Source organism: Lates calcarifer, linkage group LG7_2 (genome assembly GCF_001640805.2).
Source record: "Lates calcarifer isolate ASB-BC8 linkage group LG7_2, TLL_Latcal_v3, whole genome shotgun sequence".
Classification (NCBI taxonomy): Eukaryota; Metazoa; Chordata; class Actinopteri; family Centropomidae; genus Lates; species Lates calcarifer.
The window spans coordinates 4,302,434-4,322,088 of record NC_066854.1 but is presented as its reverse complement, the minus strand read 5'-3'; the positions used below and the strand labels follow the sequence as shown (position 1 = coordinate 4,322,088).

At 42.6% G+C, this 19,655-nt stretch overlaps 1 protein-coding gene across 8 annotated transcripts in view; it reads right to left on the bottom strand.

The window, feature by feature from the left end:
- Positions 1 to 485: 485 nt before the first annotated feature.
- The window catches only part of spega (striated muscle enriched protein kinase a), a 48,714-nt gene continuing 29,544 nt past the window's right edge, over positions 486 to 19,655 (bottom strand). For 7 of the 8 annotated variants that reach the window (XM_051066003.1, XM_051066004.1, XM_018661032.2 and 4 more), the window contains 34 exons: positions 18,133 to 18,296; positions 17,393 to 17,481; positions 17,048 to 17,223; positions 16,764 to 16,950; positions 16,441 to 16,514; positions 16,196 to 16,354; positions 15,889 to 16,078; positions 15,411 to 15,640; positions 15,205 to 15,324; positions 15,008 to 15,112; positions 14,456 to 14,662; positions 14,240 to 14,363; positions 13,504 to 13,676; positions 13,043 to 13,155; positions 12,783 to 12,951; positions 12,337 to 12,436; positions 11,651 to 11,851; positions 11,128 to 11,185; positions 10,969 to 11,046; positions 10,676 to 10,848; positions 10,503 to 10,529; positions 10,243 to 10,395; positions 10,060 to 10,102; positions 9,879 to 9,944; positions 6,978 to 9,651; positions 6,726 to 6,893; positions 5,719 to 5,841; positions 4,487 to 4,651; positions 3,669 to 4,365; positions 3,011 to 3,250; positions 2,676 to 2,899; positions 2,443 to 2,518; positions 2,152 to 2,301; positions 486 to 2,071 (listed from right to left, as the gene is read on the bottom strand). In XM_051066003.1, the coding sequence (XP_050921960.1) occupies positions 1,834 to 2,071; positions 2,152 to 2,301; positions 2,443 to 2,518; positions 2,676 to 2,899; positions 3,011 to 3,250; positions 3,669 to 4,365; positions 4,487 to 4,651; positions 5,719 to 5,841; positions 6,726 to 6,893; positions 6,978 to 9,651; positions 9,879 to 9,944; positions 10,060 to 10,102; positions 10,243 to 10,395; positions 10,503 to 10,529; positions 10,676 to 10,848; positions 10,969 to 11,046; positions 11,128 to 11,185; positions 11,651 to 11,851; positions 12,337 to 12,436; positions 12,783 to 12,951; positions 13,043 to 13,155; positions 13,504 to 13,676; positions 14,240 to 14,363; positions 14,456 to 14,662; positions 15,008 to 15,112; positions 15,205 to 15,324; positions 15,411 to 15,640; positions 15,889 to 16,078; positions 16,196 to 16,354; positions 16,441 to 16,514; positions 16,764 to 16,950; positions 17,048 to 17,223; positions 17,393 to 17,481; positions 18,133 to 18,296 (7,934 nt within the window). In that variant the 3' untranslated portion in view covers positions 486 to 1,833. The remainder of the gene's footprint in view (positions 2,072 to 2,151; positions 2,302 to 2,442; positions 2,519 to 2,675; positions 2,900 to 3,010; positions 3,251 to 3,668; positions 4,366 to 4,486; positions 4,652 to 5,718; positions 5,842 to 6,725; positions 6,894 to 6,977; positions 9,652 to 9,878; positions 9,945 to 10,059; positions 10,103 to 10,242; positions 10,396 to 10,502; positions 10,530 to 10,675; positions 10,849 to 10,968; positions 11,047 to 11,127; positions 11,186 to 11,650; positions 11,852 to 12,336; positions 12,437 to 12,782; positions 12,952 to 13,042; positions 13,156 to 13,503; positions 13,677 to 14,239; positions 14,364 to 14,455; positions 14,663 to 15,007; positions 15,113 to 15,204; positions 15,325 to 15,410; positions 15,641 to 15,888; positions 16,079 to 16,195; positions 16,355 to 16,440; positions 16,515 to 16,763; positions 16,951 to 17,047; positions 17,224 to 17,392; positions 17,482 to 18,132; positions 18,297 to 19,655) is intronic. The other variant, XM_018661033.2, reaches the window with a different exon arrangement.

The window sequence follows — 19,655 nt, the reverse complement described above, 5'->3', positions numbered from 1 at the left end:
TTGTTATTAATTACACCTGGGTTTGATGAGTCAAATTCAAGCAATGTTAGTCTGCATGTTGGTATTTTAAAATGTAATCCACTTGTATTTTATAAGCCTGAAAATACAACAGTGATTACAGTAGTATGTTAGGAGACTAACATCTTCAGGCAGCTGGCATTGTTCTGCCTTTTGCAAGCAAACAAAGTAAAGGAGAAAACACTCAAGAATTTCAACCAACTGCTTCAGCCATATTGGTTTTGTCAAGAGGTTCCCAGGCACCATCAGGGGTCCTTGACGTTTCCATGGAAACCTCAGCAAAACAACAGTAAAGTTTTGCACACAATTGTTTTACTTCCCTGAGGCCTGTGTAAATGCAATTTGACAGCAGACATACTGAAAAAATAGAAAAATTCTCAAAGCACTCAGGGGTTCTTACAAACCCAACATGTACAGTAGGAGCTAAGCCCACAACAGCATCTCGCTCAGAAAAAGAAACCAGTACATTTTCCCAATTGTATCAATAGTTTATTACATACTATCTCATAAAAACATTTTCAATTTTTCCACATATAAACACCGCAAATTGGTACATTTACAAATCTTCAACCGTCCAAATTCATACAAAAAAGAACACTGTGATAGAGCAATACACAAGACGTTCTATTATTACAAGGACTGCATGTACTGTATGTATGCATGTATAAATGTGTGCATGTATGTAAGAATCTATACGCATCTGTCTGTTCTTGTAAAGTCCAAATATGGTAGTCAAATTTTTGCTTTGTTCAAACAATTCAATTGTGAGTTAGAACCAATGGAGACACATTTACAAGATAGATATTTTGGATATTAATCCGATTTAGGCACTGACTGGGTGATCATGATTTACGCAACCTGACCAACCAATGGGTAATACTGAGAAACAACAGTAATTTACCAGTGTGCATGACGTTTCAAACTAAAATGTTACCTACATTACGGACTGCTTTTCATACTTGTATTACAGTTAGAGATCAGTTTTAACCACAGAACAAGAAGTTGTACCACAAATTCCTAGCTCACCCTATAATAGTTCATTTTTACTGTGTGAATCCTAACACCAATCACAAAGACACTCCTTATTTTTGTTTTTATTTATTTTTTTGCCTCAATGCTAATTTGAAATGTGGATCAAAAATGCTCGCGCGCACACACACATGCAAATAAATTAACATGAAAAAGTAAACAATTCAAGAAAAAAAAGAATATTTTTGGTTTTGAGTTTTAAAATGTAAGTAAATGCAAAAATAAATTAGCAGCTTAAATCATGGTACATTCACATGAGTTGTTTACTACTAAATTTAGTGACATAAACAAGGTTGCGCAGTAGAAATGCTAATGATACACGTTCCAGGCTGATCGTGCAGAGTGGAGACCAGTGTTTATCTAAACCAAATATTAATGTGCAATTTCAGAATTCACAATATGACTGACAAATTGTGCAATCAATCGAAGAAAACCAAAGAACATCCTGTGTCCTTTCAGTGGATTAACACCCTCTGCGCAGTTCTGAACCTCAACAGTTTAGACGTGACGGCGGTCTGCTTCTGCTTCTCTTTGTTTTTATTTCAGCTCAGAATCCCATTGAAATCTCCCAAAATAATACGCAGGCTGTCTTCTCTTTGGATATTTTAGCTATATCCAGCTGTCTGCTTGTCCCCTGTGTGTTTACCTGTTCATTTGGCAGGCTGACATTTTTCATGCAGCAGTAATTCACAGAGGAGTCGAGATGCAAAAAGTTGTTGTTTTGCGTCACTGTAGGCAGATCAGACTCTGCAAACTCATGTCTGGTGCAGCATGTCCACTGTTATTTCACTTTGGGCTGGGAACATGCGGCGCAGTCCCAGACGCAGGGGACTGGGGTGAGCTCTGGTAGGTGCGCAGCAGCACTTTGTGCTTTGTGGCGCCCTCTGTGCGACGGCACTGTTGTTCCACCAGGAACTCTTTGAGTCGGCTGGAGGTGAAGGTGAGAGTCTGTCTCCTCAGCTTCATCAGGTAGGAATCCTGCAGCCAGGCGTGCGTGAAGCAGTCTCGTGTGGTCGGACGGGCCCTGAAAAAACACAGAACTTAAAATTCTGTATCTTATTCTTTCTTACAGGAAGCACTGAATCTACTTTTGTTGGCACTAACCATGGGTAACTGCTCAACATCTTCTTGAGAAAGGCAGAGGCACTTTGGGACACATTTGGGTACAGTTTTGTTGGGTCAAACTTCGCCATCAGGATTTTGGATTCGACTTGTAGAGGGTCTTTATCTTCAAAGGGAAGTCGACCACTGAGCCTGGTTGTCAACACAGAGAAAGCTAAATTAAAAATCCACTGAATTTGTAAAATGTTTCACCTACTTTAACAAAAGGAAGGTCTCAGGAAACATAAGTGGCATGATATGAAGAGAAAAAGTGAAAAAGTGAGTTCCACTTACATAATGTAGGTGACAACTCCAACAGTCCAAATATCTGCAGGAGGACCAACCACTTCACCTTTCACCATCTCAGGAGCTTTAATCACATGTGTGTCCAGTCAGAATAATGAAAAGTTAGAAACGTAAAGAACAGTGTGGTCAAACTCTGTCCATGTTAAAAAGACAGCTTGCTTAAAACTGAAGGGTTAAAACACAAAAGTCAAATTAAAGTCATTAAAAGTTGTTGTCCTCACCCATGTACTCCAGCGTTCCTGCTCCTGAGTCCTGGTGTTTGAGGCTGAGGGGGTTGAAGCTCTGAGCGCTTCCAAAGTCCACGATCTTGATGGCGTTGAGGTTAGTCACCATGATGTTGTCAGCCTTGAGGTCCAGATGGAGCACGCGCCGACTGTGGAGGTACTCGACTCCCTGGAGGATCTGGACCAGGTAACCGACCACATCGTCCTCAGAGTAACGGAACCTTTGAAGGGTAAAAAAAAAAAGCTTTAAATGATATGTACAACTTTTGATAAAAACAAGCTCTGTGTGAGTTTGTGTCTCTCAGTATGAGATGACACATCCACCACCCCACCTGTCTATGAGGCTGTACAGCAGCTCTTTGCCAGTGCAGTACTCTGCCACCAGCACCAGATAGCGCGGCGTGACGTAGGCTTCGTGCAGAGCCATGACCTTTTCATTGTGAAGGGATTTCAAGATCTCATACTCCTTCAGGACTTCCTGCTTGTTCTCCTGACTGTAGGGAATGATCTTTGCCATGTAGATTTTGCCTGTTCCGTTTTCTCTGCACTCCCGGATCACTCCAAACCGACCTCTGGCAAAAAAGTTTGCATAACATGAACCAAAGCTCATTTGCATATGATTTCTGATGGCTGATGGGTAAATAGTTTCACTCTGAAGCATCTAACAGTAATGTTTGCACTGATATTTGGTATAAGTTAAATTTAACCATTGTATGTCATAAAAAAATCCATAAAGTTTTCCCAGAATAGCAGTTTCAGCATAGTGGGAACTCTGAAAGTGCATTTTATCTGTAGGGCAATAAAGCACTGCTTAAACGCAAGATTAATTAACTTGTTTTATGTGGATCAGCAGCTCCTCAAGTCTGCTTACTGCAGGTTTCATAGCAGGTTTTACTGACTACAAAAACAATCTGCTGAGTAAAATCTATGACAGTGCACAGATTGTTCAAATCTAAGACAATCAGCATTTATAGCCTCTATCAGTTTCACCTCGCTTTCTCATCCAGGAAAGTGTAGGGTTTCTGTGGAACCCCCTGTCGTAGAGTGGTGGAGGGCGTAGCGCGTCCTGATGGGGTGCCTCTGGTGGGGGTACTGGCCCCTTCACCGATGGGGCTCAGGCTGGATGTCTGGAGCACCGGAGGGCTAAAGGAGACAGGAGTTGGGGCCACACGAGCAGTGACGGTGGTGGTGGGGACATATGTGGGCACAGATGCCACCGCAGGTTTTGTGGGGGTGGGGGGTGGGGTTACAAGAGGAGGTGGGGGTGATATGGGTGGGGTCTGGGTCATAGGGGTCACCACGTTCACTGGACTCTGTGGTTTGGGGAGGACAAAGGGTGGAGGTGCTTTGACTGTGGGTGAAGAGGAAAGACTGGAGCCTGTTTTCTGAGCCTCCTCGGTCGTCATGCCCGCAGATGGTGATGGAGGGTTTGTTGTAGGGCTGGAAGGCAGAAAGGAGGTGGGCGAGACCACCATTTTGGTTGGCGATGTAGTTGGAGGAAGGAAAGCAGCAGGGGAGGCTGAATCTTTTGGAGAGGTGGAGGTGAAAGTGATGGTGGAGACAGTTATCCTGGGAGCACTGTTCTGGACTGGTTTGAGTGGAGGCACGGTCACTGAGGAGGTGACCACTGTTTCAGGTGGGGTGGGGATGGTCTTTACAACAGCAACAGTGGGAGAAACGGCTTCAGCTGTGGAAACAGACACATACATGACAGATGAAATACAAACACATACAGAACTTTACTACTAAAAATTCTCAATAAAACTTAGAGCACATTTGCTTCTTTATATCAGGGTTGTGTAAAATACCTGTTGAGTCCAGGTGGACGGGAGCAGAGTAGTTGCTGTATGGTCCCTGTCCAGCCTTATTGACACAGCAGACACGGAACCTGTAGGTGCCACCTGCTGGCAGGTTTGTGACATTGTAGTAGCAGTCAACAACTCCTGTAGCTACAGTCAGCCAATTAGAGTCTCCTGCAGAACAGAGGGGAAAGAAATGAGTGTGCTTTGTGTGATCTTGCTCTGAGGAACCCAGTGTATTGGATTTATATTTCTGTTAAGTGAGATTATGCAGAGGAGAAAGATGATTCTCGAGTGAGAAACTGTAAATAAGTGACAGTGGCTTGAAAATAAACTTTGATAATCCGTTTTGTTCTCGTAGAGTGGCAAATGACTTGCTGTAGTTCACAAATACAACACTAGATGGTGGTGTTGTAAAACTAATGACACAACCTGGACATGTACATGGAAAAAAACTAAATCTTGATGTGATAATGTAACATTTTTTGTATGAACAAACAAGTTAATGCTCGGTTTGCCTGCTGAAGCATGTCATAGCATCTTATTTCAGATGCAGGTGTGGTGAATCAGACCTGAATTAAAATGTAAATCAGGCAGTGACACACAACTCTGTGAGTACCTACATCAGTATTGCCTTGCAGAGATTAAATAGGGAATGCGGCGACAAGGTGACCCACACCAGAATGAAATCTATCAGACCAAAAAGTTCAATAAATATTCACTAACTCATAATCTGCTACTGCAAGTTCGCATGGCTTCATTTTTCATCCACCACATTATGAGATAATGATGATTCATCGTGCATAATGACAAAAAGCTTTGACAGCAGCACTGGCACAGTCACTATTCCCTCGTGGACTGACTCATTTTCTCTGTCTAAATAGTGTCTATGGATTTGGAAACCCATTTCCCAGAGCATTCTCCACATACAGTACAAAGCCAAACACTGTCTAAGCTTTTCAAACACTGCTTCCTCCTAGGAGCTTGAATCCTTTAGTTTAATTTCACTTTTACTCATGTGGCTATACCACATCACTCTGACTAGTACACAATGGGAATGTAGTTTTAAAATGTGGTTTTGAAAATGACCACATAAAAAAGTGCAGTGTAAAGCATTTCACAAGTCATTAAAAAAGAAAATATAAGATATTTCTTTGGAGTTGAATGCTGCTAAATGATACATTTTAAAACAAGTAGTGAGGGAAACTTCCATGTTTTGCAAAATGGAAATACTCACTCACCTTCTGTTTTTCTTTCTAGTGTGTAGCTGCATGGGGACTTGGTGTCTGCTGGCTTCCAGAGCACCAGGGCTGTGTCACTGTAAGTCTGTGGGACCTCAGGGGTCCCCGGCCGTTTGGGGACACCTTTAACACGGTAAATGAGATAGGATGACAGATCTTGGTTTAGAACAACATGTATAGGGTATAGTTCACATCACAGCTTTGTTACAGCAAACCCAGGGTACAAAAAGGAGCCAGACAGTTAAAAATTTGTTGTTAATCCAAACTAAATGTGACATAAATGGTGTCATTCCTTAACTTCACTATACATTTCCCATTAAGTCTGTGCACCAGCATGGACGATTGAGCCAGTGCTTCTGACAAGATAAGCTGTCTGAAGTATTTTTCACACCACAGATAGATTATCAGGGGAAGACAAGTAGCATCAGTGGCTGAGATAAGTAATACTACATGTCTAAAGCCATAACAAATACATCTCAAATGCATTCAACTGTGTCTGACATCTAAGAAATATATTTTCCACTGAAGCCTCGAAAGTCTTATTTGTGTCGCCTTTGTGAGCAGCACTGGCACTTTCTAAGCACTGTTATTCTCATTACATGCTTTTTGTGCAAAGGCGTGACTGGAGTCTTGAATATGACCTGTCACAGCCAATTTCAAAGCGCAACATCTACCAATTTGCAGGAAGTATCATTTGTTCCTGTTACATGATGAATGTGGGAAAAGCCAAAAAATCCATTAAGTTAATCTACTGGAAAGTTAATCTGCTGACATTAATATTCATTTCAGTTGTATTAATATTCATACCATTCTCCCTGCAATTAAAATTCAATTATGTAAAATACATCACATTATGAAGATAATTACTGTATGCCCATGAAAGGCAAAGGAGCAGTTGTACCATGTTGTAATTTACCATTTCCAATTCCCATTTTCTCCATTCTATATAACAAATTAACTATAAAACAACACTTTTTGAATAACTATGGGCTAAACAAGCTACTTACAAGCTATGGATAGTGTACAGGAGGTGGTGATGGTGGCTATGGGGTTGGCAGCTACACATTCATAAATTCCAGCGTCCCTCCAGGTGGACTTCATGATCATAAGCAGCTGCCTGCCATCTGGGTGGGAGACCAGGCTGATTCTGTCATCCACCTGCAGTGGCTTCCGATCTGGAAGACAGAAAAAAACTTAAAGAACTGTACAGCAGCTTCTGGATAAAACTACAGTAACACAAAACAATTTAAGTAAGACACCTTTCATCCATGTAATTTCTGGATGTGGACTTCCAGCTGGAAGGCAGCTGAGAGTGACAGGCTCCCCCTCCAATAAGATGTGGTCTTTCAGTTTGATGTGGAACACTGGAGCAAAATCTGAAGCAGAGCGGATAAACTGCTGGCCTTTTGACAAACCCTCCTCCTTGGGGACGGATGCAGGCAGATCAGATTGGGAAGGAGTTTTGTCTCTCTTGCTCCTTGTCAAGCCCCACCTGTCCCACCGTGATCGCCTGTCGCTCTCTGAGGCTTTTTCGGAATGGATGCTAGACGTGGATTCAACTGATTCCTTGGAGGCACCAGAGATGGTCTGTTTTGCTAGTTGATTCTCAGGGATGCCCATTCCTTTGAGCCCACGCCCCTCAGATTGGGAATGACGATGACGAGTAAACAGGGGTGTCCTCTTTCCTTCTTCATCTGCTTTTCTCTCCTCAGACTGACTGCGGATTTTTGTGGATATTCCTGCCACTTTGTTCTCAAACTTCTGCCGCATTGCCAGGACAGGGGAATCTGTGACTTTCTTTAAATCCTTTTGTGCCAGCTCCTTCTGACTTCCATCAGCATCTTTATCTTTTCTCTCCTCTGACTGGGTCCTTATTTTGGCAGAGATTCCTGCTACTTTGGACTCAAACTTGCGCCTCATAGCAGAAACTGATGACTCCTCAGCTTTTCTTTGTTCTTTCTCCTCCAGCTGCCTCTGTGCCCCTGCACTGTTCAGCTCCTTTGTATCCAGGGACTTACTGCGACCAATAGCCCATGAAACCCTCTTGCTTACAGCAGGTTCCTGCACATCCTGATGCTTTTCCTCCTTTGATTTCTCACTCTTCTTATCAACAGATGTAGACCTCTTGGCCCGCAAAGACAACCTCCCAATTAGGCCAAAGCCTGTTTCCTTATCCTCTTCTCTTAAATCTTGAACAGATTTGGATTTCTCCTGTAGTCCCTTGGATACCATCTCAAGAGGTGCTCCTCTTGGACCCGGCCTGTAAACCTCTTCACCCCCCTCAATCGCCTTCCGGCTTAGTACCGGGGATTTTTCCTCTGATTTGTTTCTGGTCAATTTTCGGAGTCCACGGGTCAAAGATGACTCCCGTTTCTTAAACCTGGCTTCAAACACCTCCTCTGAGTCAATGTCTTTGATATCTGTTCTGAGCACAGGCTGGCGAGGGGTGGCAGGGAGATCAGGATTTGATGATGTGACAGAACCAGGAGATCGGTCAGCAGTTGCTACTTTGGCAAATACTGCTGGATGTTCAGGTAATGTAGGGGTATCTGTGCCCTTTGCATCACTGGGCTTGGCTGCAGCTGAAGGATCTTTGGGCTGGATGAATGCAGATGACGGTTTACTATTTTGTGGTGCATTTTCATCTTCTTTCACATCCTTTTCATTAATATGTAACTCCTGATTTTCTTCCCTCTCTACTTCATCATCCTCCTCCTCTATCACAATTATAGGAGTAATTACAGATGGTGATCTGGACTCAGAGTCTACTCTATCTGCCTCATCTAACTGGGTTTTGGTCCTTGTCTCTGTTTTGCCATCTATGTCCTCATATTCTGTCACATTGTTCTGTTTTCGCTGTTGGTCCACTCCTGGAGTTGGGAGAATAAATGAAGTCCTTTCTGTGGGGGAGGAAGATGTAGACTCCAGTGTTGTTTGTTCTGTTAGTGCAGACATTGAGGTTGCCTCCTGCAGCTTTTTCCCTTCCATGGAACCATTGCCCACAGATGGAATCTCTAGGGGCGCTCCAAACCTACGGTGCAGCGGCATGGGTTCAGAGTCCCCCTGAGTGAAGGAGGCGCTTTTGCAAAAAACTTTGGTCTTTGGCACGTCCTCTCCGGCACTCTCAGAAGACGCTGCTCTGGTGATTGTTGATGGCCCTGCTCTGGATCTCCTCAAATTCCGATCTAGAGACCCTGTTTGCCTCTCATCCTCCATACCCAGTGTTTCAAACAAGGGCCCTCGCAGGCCGCTCATCTTTTTGTCCATACTTCCTCCCCTGAGCAGCCGTTGTCTCATCAGCTCCAGCTTTAGGGCATAGTCCTCCTGGCTTAACTTTGCTGCCCCAGGGCTCGGGCTACGATTGGGTAGTTCCATAGAAACAGCTTTTTTCAGACTCTTGCTACTTGCTTCTGAATCCTCATTAGCATTTTTCTCTTCTGGGTCAATGTGGAGAAGCAGTGCTGAATCAGCAGAACTTCCTCTCCTCATGGTGGCCCTCCTTGCTTTTGTCTCCGATTCATCTGATTCCACACTTGATCCTTTTTTAAGGGGAACTCGTTTTGTCTTTTCTATTTTCTCTCCATTTGGGATATCCTCTTCATCTTTCAGCCTTTTACTAGCCCTTCCTCTTGTACTTGTTACCTCCATATTTTTCCTTGTCCCATCAGCAGCAACACTGGGCCATCCACTGACATCTTCGTCCCCTGGGATCTCATTAAGGGAGACTCTGGAACCCGAAAACACCATGGACAGTGGCATAGGAATGAAGGGAAGCTCATCCACATCTGCATCTGAGTCAGAGGAGGAGGAAAGTTGTGGGGAGCCTTCTTTTAAATGCCGGGCCACAGCGATGGAGACGTGGCTGGATGAGTCATTCAGGAGCTCTGGGATGGACCGCATAACCATTTTGGCTTTGTAGCTGATAAGAGAGCGCTGCAAAAAAGCCATAAAGGACAACATGAGGTGTTTATTTCTTTATTTCATTTCCTATTTTTTCCTGTATTTTATATATTAAGTCTCTAGTTGGAGACAATAATATAAGTTTCATGCTGAAAAGAGTTATTTTAGTCTACTTTGCTACTTTAGTCTGGATCAGACTCTGGGACTCATTCCCACAGACCAAGTGAATGTCTACTAATTTGTCATCCATAGTGCCGTACCTGCCATCGCCTTCTAGACAGAACTTGCTTCAGCATAGCTGTGCTGATGCTCTTGTTCGTTTGTGACTGCGAAACAAAAAGATAGGAGTCATCATTAACCTTAGTGGAAGTATAAATATAAATTCTATGACACGTTGAAAAGTTTGAGGCTGAGTGACATATTTTCTGAATGATAGCTCACCTTGAACCAAGGGTGACGAAGGCACTCAATGGCACTGGGCCTCCTAGGAGAGGGAAATATATGCACATGAAGAAGGGGCATATCACAGTTCACACTGTTAAATGGAACTATGGTTGGTCAAATACATCTTAACTGAATGTGCATTTGTGACAAAAGACAGGACAGAGTCATCAAGATACTTACAGTCTGTCCACCACCAAAAGTTTGATGACAAATCCCTTTGCTTCTTTGCAGAGGTCAGAAAACATGCTCTCCTCAAACGCCACGTTGTAGTTACGGATGTTTAAGGCCGTGGCTCTGTCATTCTCACCAGCAAACGGAGACACACCAGTCAGGCTGGAATAAAAAAAAAAAGAAAAGAAAACACATAATTCTTTCATTGAAGATTTTGGAGCTGGTTCCATTGTGTTGAAACTATAAAAAATACACATTATGTGACATACCAGAGGTAAGTGATGACACAAACAGGCCTGAGAGAGCAGGAGAGAAGAATGACAAGTGAATTTTGAGGAGCAACATAAAAGCACAAAAAAGACAGTTTTTATTTAGTTGCAGATAACAAGGTAGAGCCTGCAGTGTGTAGTCATTTCTCAATGCTGGGGAACAGGTGGCTCACCATATGTCTGTTGCCGTGGAGACGGGCGTTTGGTTAACAATCTCTGGTGCAACATATTCTGGCGTGCCGTATTTGCAGTAGTACTCCTCTGAAGCTTCGAGTTTTATGGCATTTCCAAAGTCACAAATGCGGATCTGGTCACTCCCAGGACTTGCCATTAAAATATTTTCTGGCTAGAGGGGGGTGCACCCAGAAACAACAATGTTAGTTAACTTTGAAAGAATATAACAAGCTTGGTTTAGATTTTGATCAAATGTATGTGACACAGCACCAGTGGTGGGATGGACATGTACCTTTATATCAAGGTGGGCAATGTTTTTTTGGTGAAGATAACGAAGACCCTCTAAAATCTGCTGAACACTACAGCGGATCTGTAGAGAAACATAAGGGGATGAACTTAAGAGTCATGTTACATAATGTTAGCGCAGTGCAGTCAGCAGAAGCACACAAACCTCCAGTTCCATAACTGTTGTTTTTCTGGCCATTCTTTCCAGAAACTCCTCATGACATCTTCACACAACAGTTGAGGAAAAAAACAGAGCTGTGATTTGACTGCAGAGTCCAAGTGGTAGGTGCATGAGAAATGAATTATAAATGAGCAAAACTCCCACACATCCTATCTCTTGCTAATTCCACTAATCGGTGATGAGTCAGAGAGAAAAAGCTGTGCTGCACTTCATTCATGCCTCCAGGGAACTGCAGAAGACATTAGGATTAATGCTTTGGATCTTTAGTGTCCTTGAGATGCATTTAAGTGCACTTTTGGTCGACTATGGAGCAGATAAAATTTGAAACAGTACTGCAAGAAACGTGGTCCCTTTTTGGCATTAAGATATGATGTTTGCCCTCATTGAAAATCAGTGTTGTTAGTTCTGTTGTTGCAAATCTGTTTCAAAAGATAATACAGGTCACCAACAGCATAACAAATTAGCATATGAAAGTACCACTTAAAATAAAATTGCACTGAAGGGATACAGCTCTGTGATGAGCACCACCACATCCTTCTTCTCAAAGGCATCATGGAAATAGAGAATCCTCTCGTTGTCCAGCTCAGACAGCAGGTCCATCTCTCTGAGGGCGAAGGCCTTCCTCTTTCCTCGCGCAGAAATGAACTTGGCAGCAAACTCAGTCTTTCCCTTCTTCTGAGTCACTCTCTTCACATAGGCGAAGGCCCCCCTGTCACATATCAATGACAGTATGGGTTTAATACATACCAAACATATGGGTTGTTGTTTTTTCAGTTTTAGGCGGTTCTTACTCCCTCAGTACTTTAAACCAGCATTAGCATTGTATAATTAACTTTTATTCTCTCCTGGTGAAGCAGAAAATATCAGAGTCTGCTCTGTTTAATAACCAGCTCACATCGGCTGTTGGAAAACAGATTTTCTTGTCGGCCTGTTTTGCCATTCTGATCACTCTACAATCCACAGTGAACGCCTGTCTCCACCAAGTCAGACCAAAACAAATCATCTAACAGCTAATGTATTCACTCCAGCCAGGCTGGTGACTCATCTCTTGTTACCATCGACTGTTGTTAAGCAGGTGCGACTCCCTCCCACAGCCCAACCCTCAGCTCTAAAAGAGCCATTAATGTTGATGTCCTCGCTGTGTGTGAAGGGATGCAAGACAACACGGGTGAGTGGTTACAGGTACACACTCACCTCCCTAACTCTTTGTGGATATCATAGTAATCTGTCAAACGCCTCATCTTCCTCAGAATGGTTCCCTCGTCCTCCATTGGCTCTGCAACTTCTTTTCGCTCTGCAGGGAGCACCAACATAGGCATTTTTACGTGGTGTGTGTGTTCATCTGTACATGTGTACCAGCACAGTGACAGATGGTTTCATATTGTAGTCTCAAAACACCTTGTGGTCCCGCCCATATGGTGCAGATTTAGAGGTGCAATTTCCAACTACAACTAGCTTATATTAATGTGCACGGCATCAGGAAATGGATATGAAACTAAATGTAAATACCATCAGCATATTTCTGATAACTCTATCTCTTTTTGTATTTTAGAGTTTTATATTCCTTTAATGGGGCTGAATCTGTCTATATGCCAGATATGTTTGTGGGTACAGTGTTGTTGATGTATTGGACTACAGACCTGTGTGAACTGTGAGTTCAGCCTTGCAGGAGTTGGACCCGGCCAGGTTCTTTGCAGTGCAGGTGTACACACCAGAGTGTTCGGGGCAGGCATTGAGGACAACAAGGGAATATTCTGGGTCATCGTACACAAATGTGAAGTGACTGCTTTCAGAGAGAAGCACATCATCCTGCAACAGACCAATCAATTATTAAAATGGTTTTAGATTACAGTAATGATACTACTAATTTCAATGTCACATTTTGTCCTCTTAAACACACCTTATACCACAGAATATCTGGGTCAGGTTTCCCTTCAACCACAACAGCCAGACGAGATGTCTCCCCAATGTGCACATCCACATCCTCCATGATGGTTTCAAACTTAGGAGGCACTATGAAAGAAAAAAAAGAAAAAATATCACTAATTCATCACTAAATTAAAATTTATACACTACTTGGCAGTAACTGTTTGCTCTATTTATGTAGCTTCCAGCAACAAAATATATGCAAGTAGACAGCAATCACAGGGAAGGAAGGATTTCATTTCACAACACTAAAGTCATTTTTAGAGACGTTATTTAAAATTTATTATCTTTTACTTCAAAAATAGCTAAAGCTCAACTTAAATTACAAGCTGGCATTGTTGGCATTTGCTATTCGAAGGAATAAGGAGTAAGTTCTTTGGATTCTTACTAAAATGCTAAAATTATCATGTGTTTCTCTGCCTGAACTAAACTGACCTGCCATGGCCAGCTGAAGCGTGCAGAGGTCACTGCCAAACTGGTTGCTTGCTGTGACCACCAACTGGCCGATGTCTGTGCTCTTGACCCGCTGAAGCTTCAGGGTGTGCTGATCGTCGTCTGGCATGCTCATCTCATACATCCCCGGTCTGTTGACCAGCACCACCCCCCTCCTGATGAAGACAAAGGCAGCATATCACAGTTATACATGACACATGAAGACCGGAAAACTTTTACATTTTTGAAAAATGAACAACCAGGTAGCATAAACAATCTTGAAGACCCAGCAGACAGAGAGCAAAGCGTTTCTCCAAAAAAAAATCACAGAGCTCTGCAGAGAAGTGCTTGAGCGCCAAATGCTAAATTCAGTTAAAGCAATGTGAACCACTGCACAGCAGCGCTTCTCAGTACTGCTCCTCTGGATCTACACTCTACACACTACACCAGCATGTTCACATGTTCTATCCCAATACACCCAAAACTGTCCCTGATGAGAACAGAACTCCAATGAAAACCAGCAGTACTCAGTCCCTGAGAGACTTCTTCTGAAGGGGTTCATTTGTTTGAAATGAGCTTCCTGCACTTGTCAAGAAATCAGACAGTGTCTTACAAAAGATTTAAAACTCATCAATTCAGCACCAACTTGTACACAGCTGCAGACTGGTGTATTTCTGCTTGTATTTTTTTTATTATTTGTATTATTTATACACATATAACTAGGGATAAAGGAACTAACCTTTTCCAGGTGATGACTGCATGCACATGGTTCAGCGTGATGGTGATGCTTGCAGGTTGGTTCTCAACTACATACACAACGTCTGGTTTGTCCAAAATGACTGGTGCTTTCCTCAAATAAGGTCCTATAGAGGTCAAAGATTGGAAGAAGAGTAAATGTAAAAGTTAACATATATATTATCTCCTTAAAGGGTAACTCTTGGACCAGTCTTGGTACCTCTGTCCAGCAGCTGGACCAGGTCAGTGGATGGTGATGGTTTGCTTAGTGTCTTGCCGGTGGATGTCAGGACTCTGAAAGCGTAGCGCACTCCCTTGGACAAGGAGGTGACGGTGTAGTTGGGCTCCTTCAGGCTAGATGCCACAACAGACCACTGGATAGAGCCCAGAGGCTGCTGCTGGACCACATATAGCAAGGAACTGGCATCTGCAGACACATACGATGCTTAGTTGTGTAGATATTAAACACACAGTGAAGTGCTTAACATGCAGAGAGAAGTGGGTTTTGTTTTGTTTTCAAATCTGTGTTGATGAGATATCAAATTCCATGGAGATTTAAAACATCTCATAATGAAAGGAAAGCAAATAAACATTCCAGGCCAGCATGCTATAAATACTGTTTCTCTTCAAGTGATTTATGTAAATTAAATTTCAACTGTTTTTTGATAAAACCTTCCTCAAAATTGCAGAAAAATATTTTTTGTCTCTAATGAAATGTGCAACATCCAGACCACAAAATAAAAGTGGTATCAAAGGAGTCAAATGAACCTACCAAATGAAGGGTCAAGCCTCTTTGGTCTCTTCCAGCTGAGGGTTATAGTTTTCCCTGTAATGGCTTCTATCACTGGAGGACCATCAGGAGGGTCAGGGACAATATCTGATTTCAAAAGAATAGATACATAAATATTTATGTACATATAATGTGGCACCTGTCGACTGAAGCATCAAACATGAAGCATCTATTCCTACCTGTAACATATAGATGTGCATAGCAAGCTGCTTTGCCCACTTTGTTGGAGATGACAGCCTTGTAGACGCCCCCATGAGCGTGACAAGCGCTCCGAATGACCAGATTGTGGACATCCCTGTCTGAAAAACAGACACACAAGGTTCTTATTTACTACGTCAATTCCAAAAATAGCTTAGCTTTGTTTGCAACTGGGTTATTTGCTTACACTGGGTCATTTTGCGTTCTTCGCTGCTCTCGATGCGCTTGCCGTTGTGGTACCAGGCGATGGTTGGATAGGGCAGGCCCGCCACCTTGCATTTCAGCACCGCCTCTTTCCCTTCGATGACCTCCACATCAGCCAGAGGTTTGACAAAGTCCGGCATGGTCCTTTTCTCCACCTCACTCTCCAGCAGCTCAGGCTCCTCAGGGATGGATGGCATCTTCTCCAACTTGGCCCTGGAGGAAGGAAGGAGAGAAGGATTTAAAGTCTGAGAATGTTCACTGAAAGACTGACGGCTTAATCCAATTTTTGTCACATGACTTCACACCAAGGGATTTTCTTCCTTGAAGCATTTTTCTGTGCCCTTGAAAACAAAAACTGCTTGTCTGACTTTTATACTGACAGCTTGGCTTTATTTATTCAAAGCCTTTAAAATGACACAGTGGCTCATAGAGATGTTTTCCATATGAATGACTTCTCTTACATGTGAGAAGAGATGGCAGCTCGGGGTTCTTGCATGTAGAGCTCAGCGGTACATTCAGCCTTTCCATGAATATTTTGAGCGACTGCAGTGTAGAAGCCTTCTGTGTCGCTGCTAACGTGGGTGATGACAAGTGAGTGACGACCCCCCTCTTGAAGGATGCGAACATTATCACTCTCCTCCACTCGTGTCTCTGAAAGAATGTTAATGTGATTAAAAAAACAGCACATTGTCTCTGAAGAGTTTGGAGCTGTTAGTTGTCTAGAAAACCACACGCACAAAATATCAAACACTACACTGAGATTCTTACCAAAATGCATCCATGTGACTCGTGGAGCAGGTGATCCACTCACTTTACAGTCAAACCGGGCGGTGCGACCTTCAATGACCTCCAGGATGTCCAGTTTACGGGTGAACAGAGGCTCCTTGGATGGAGTGACCCTTAGGTTTGCACTTGAGGTCAACTCCTCTGTAAATGCAATAATACACACATTTTGAGCATCACATGTATTTTCCATCCTCTCTTTAACAGGGATACTAGTGTTTGTAGCTCACCTTTGGCAGTGCTTAGCTTGCAAGTGTATGTCCCACTATCGTCCTCATGTACTGAATTCAGTAGCAGACGGCACCTATGAGATAAAAACAAAACACCATTAGTGTTAAATAGCCATCTATTTAAAATTTGAAAAGAAACTGACATATAATCATTTTTCCAGTCTAGATATTTCTTTAAGGAATCCAAAACTTCCCATTTTCCAGTTTCTCATAAACTAGTAAAAAGCCTTTATTTATATTGATTAATAATTAAGCCAAATTGATCACAAAAAGAAGAAGTCAACACATCGCTAGAAGATATTTCACAGCACTAATGAACCCACCTCTTTCCATCAAAGTGCATCTTACAGTTGAGCAATGCTGGCTGGATCAGCTTCCCGTTAGACAGCCAGTCCACATCCATATCTGGAGGACCTATGATGTAGCACTCGAACATGGCCGACTCTCCAGCCCTCACTCCCACGTCTTTTACCTCTCTGGTGATTTTCAGTGCTGCCTGTGCTGCAGCTGCTGATCAAAACATAAAATAGAATAGAAACAAAGAAACATTACAAGATATTTATCACAGCATGATTAACCAACACAGATTCAGTTCTTTATTACTCACCTATGACCTCCACTCTGCACTCCGCCTGCTTGGTACCATACTCGTTGATGACCTTGCAGACGTAAAGCCCTGCATCCGACCTCTGAGCCGAGCTGATTCTCATTTCACTGACGCCGTCATCTGTCTCTCGCACAGCGAAGCGTCCCGCCGTCTTTACTGTGACTCTGTCCTTCAACCTGGGTCAACACAAAGTGGCTGTCACAGTCATTTATACTCAGGTGTTTAATAGAGCGTGGTGAGTGTGTGTCTGACAGGGAAACAGTTAGCGACCTTGGCTGAGGTAAATAGTTTCAGGTGTCCCTTAAGATATTTGTTTGCAATAGAGTTTTCAGAAAAGAGTCTTACCAGTAAACCATGGGTTTGGGCTGCCCTCTGACCTTTGCTGAGATGACAACATCTTGACCCTCAGTTATCCCCTGGTCACATGGTGCCACCTTTTAAAAAAAAAAAAAAAATACCAGCAGAAAGACTCTATAACTCAGTGTATTCACTTTCAGACCAGATGCTCAGACTTGACTGAACAAGCACTGAAACCACTAGATAATAAATCAACTAGTAAATCAAAACACAATTTATCTACAAATATTTTGCTGATTCATTTGTGATTTGAGTCAATTTGAAAATAGATGAATCGAGAAAATAAAGGATGAGGATTCATCGACAATAAAAATAACACACACTAAGAACTTAAACATATCCAAATAAATTCAAACACACAGTCAAGCCAGAAGCCATTTTTAGTATGTGACCACAAAAAACTATTCTGCCAATAATTTCAGTGGGTGTGTTTCAGTCTGCTTGATCAATTACATTCAAAATTGTCCTATAACTGACATCATGCCCAAAATATCTGTATTTATCAACCTTCTCTTTCCTGACAACAGTGTGATAAAGAAGTTATATATTCTTTAAATGTGAGAAGTGAAGGATCCATCCTCATCCTATCCTATAACTTGCTGTTTTGGGGCAGCACTGGGCAGATGAACAACAACTTTTAGGGATGTACACATCCATAATGTTGGTGGTCAGTCCTGCAGGTCAGATTTCACAGACAAATCTAGTTTTTGCCTCTGAGACACTCCTACCTGAAACGAGGGAGGCTCTTTGAAGTGGACACTTTTACTCAGAGCAGGTGAGTCCCCGAGCTCCATCGCCTCCTCCTGAGGACTCAGATACTCCTCATCTGACTGGATGGGACTGCTGACTTCCAGGGAGTCGGCTGGTTTCCCACATTGCATGTGGGTTGGCTCTGGAAGAACAGGTGAGCGATAGTGGACATAAGTATAATGGAATTTCTAGCACACTGCTGCTATGTCTAATTTAGTTTTCCTTGGGTTAATGAAAAAGTCAGGTCTGATTTGCACACTTCTTAATTTGAGTAATTAAGTGCAAATCTCTTTGAAATATGGTTAACACGGCACTAGGGTGGCTCGTTAAACCTTTAGATGGGAACAAGCTGTCAGAGCTCTGATGTTTACAATCTTTGCTTGCTTTTCTGGAGATGATTATCTTTGCCAAGATGAGCAGTTGGCAACATAGAGCGGTGAGTTAGAGATGAGTGGGCCACCTGCACCCACATATATACACACATATGCACTCATACACAAACACACACACACACACTGAGCATAGGGGACCTCTCTCTGAAGTGACCGTAACTGAACAGATAATGAATTAATCCCTTAATCCCTGACCCAATCATTCGCTTATTCCCATGGAGTTCCAGAGCAGACACTGTGTCTGGACTCCTGGCAGTTTCTACCAAAGTCAGAATTAATTCACAGCTGGGTGGAGAAATATAAAGAAATATAGAACACTGCCACCCTGCCTCTCTTTCAGACTCACACATCTGGCACGAGCAGATAACACTGCAGAAACTGACTGAAAATGAATAAAATCCATCAGTGGAGCAGAATTAAGACGTGTACTTCTTTGAGAAGACAACAACAGCAGAGCAAGTAGATAAAAGTGTACAAAAACTGCTTATTTAATCAACTCGACAGCCCGAAGAGAAGGAAAACAGGGTTGTCCACTCTAAGCTGCAGGTGAAAGAAGTCAAAGACAGGCTTGTCTGAATGCACGTAGACGCACATAGACATGGGGAAACACTCAACTGAGTTATGCAGATAAAATATTAACTTTAGAGATTAACTCTTCACAGTAAAACAGACTTTACATTAGGTTATCAAGTTTAAGTAAGTAAGGATTCTCTTGAATTGTCTTCATGCTGGCATTAAGAAGGAAAAATAACAAAATAACGTACCTAGAGTCACATCTCTGAGTAGCGTCTGTACACCAGGGGATAACTCCCAAGAGTATTTACGTAAACCTGCCAACTCTTACACAACTGCTGCACAGTCAGAGCCAGCTAACCTTCCCTTTCACTCTCATCCTCTATTCTCTCCTCTGTTTCCCGTCACTGTCATGTCCTTATTCTCTAGCGCTCCTGACATCCTGAAGCTCAATAGTTGCACAATGGCTGCTGAAAAGTTAAATGTTGTATAGCTTCACTAAGGTTTTGGTTATCTTTACACTCCATACAGGATGATTATGATGTGAATGGAATAAAAATCTGGGAGTTCTGAAAGTTTTTGATATTTTTTGCAAG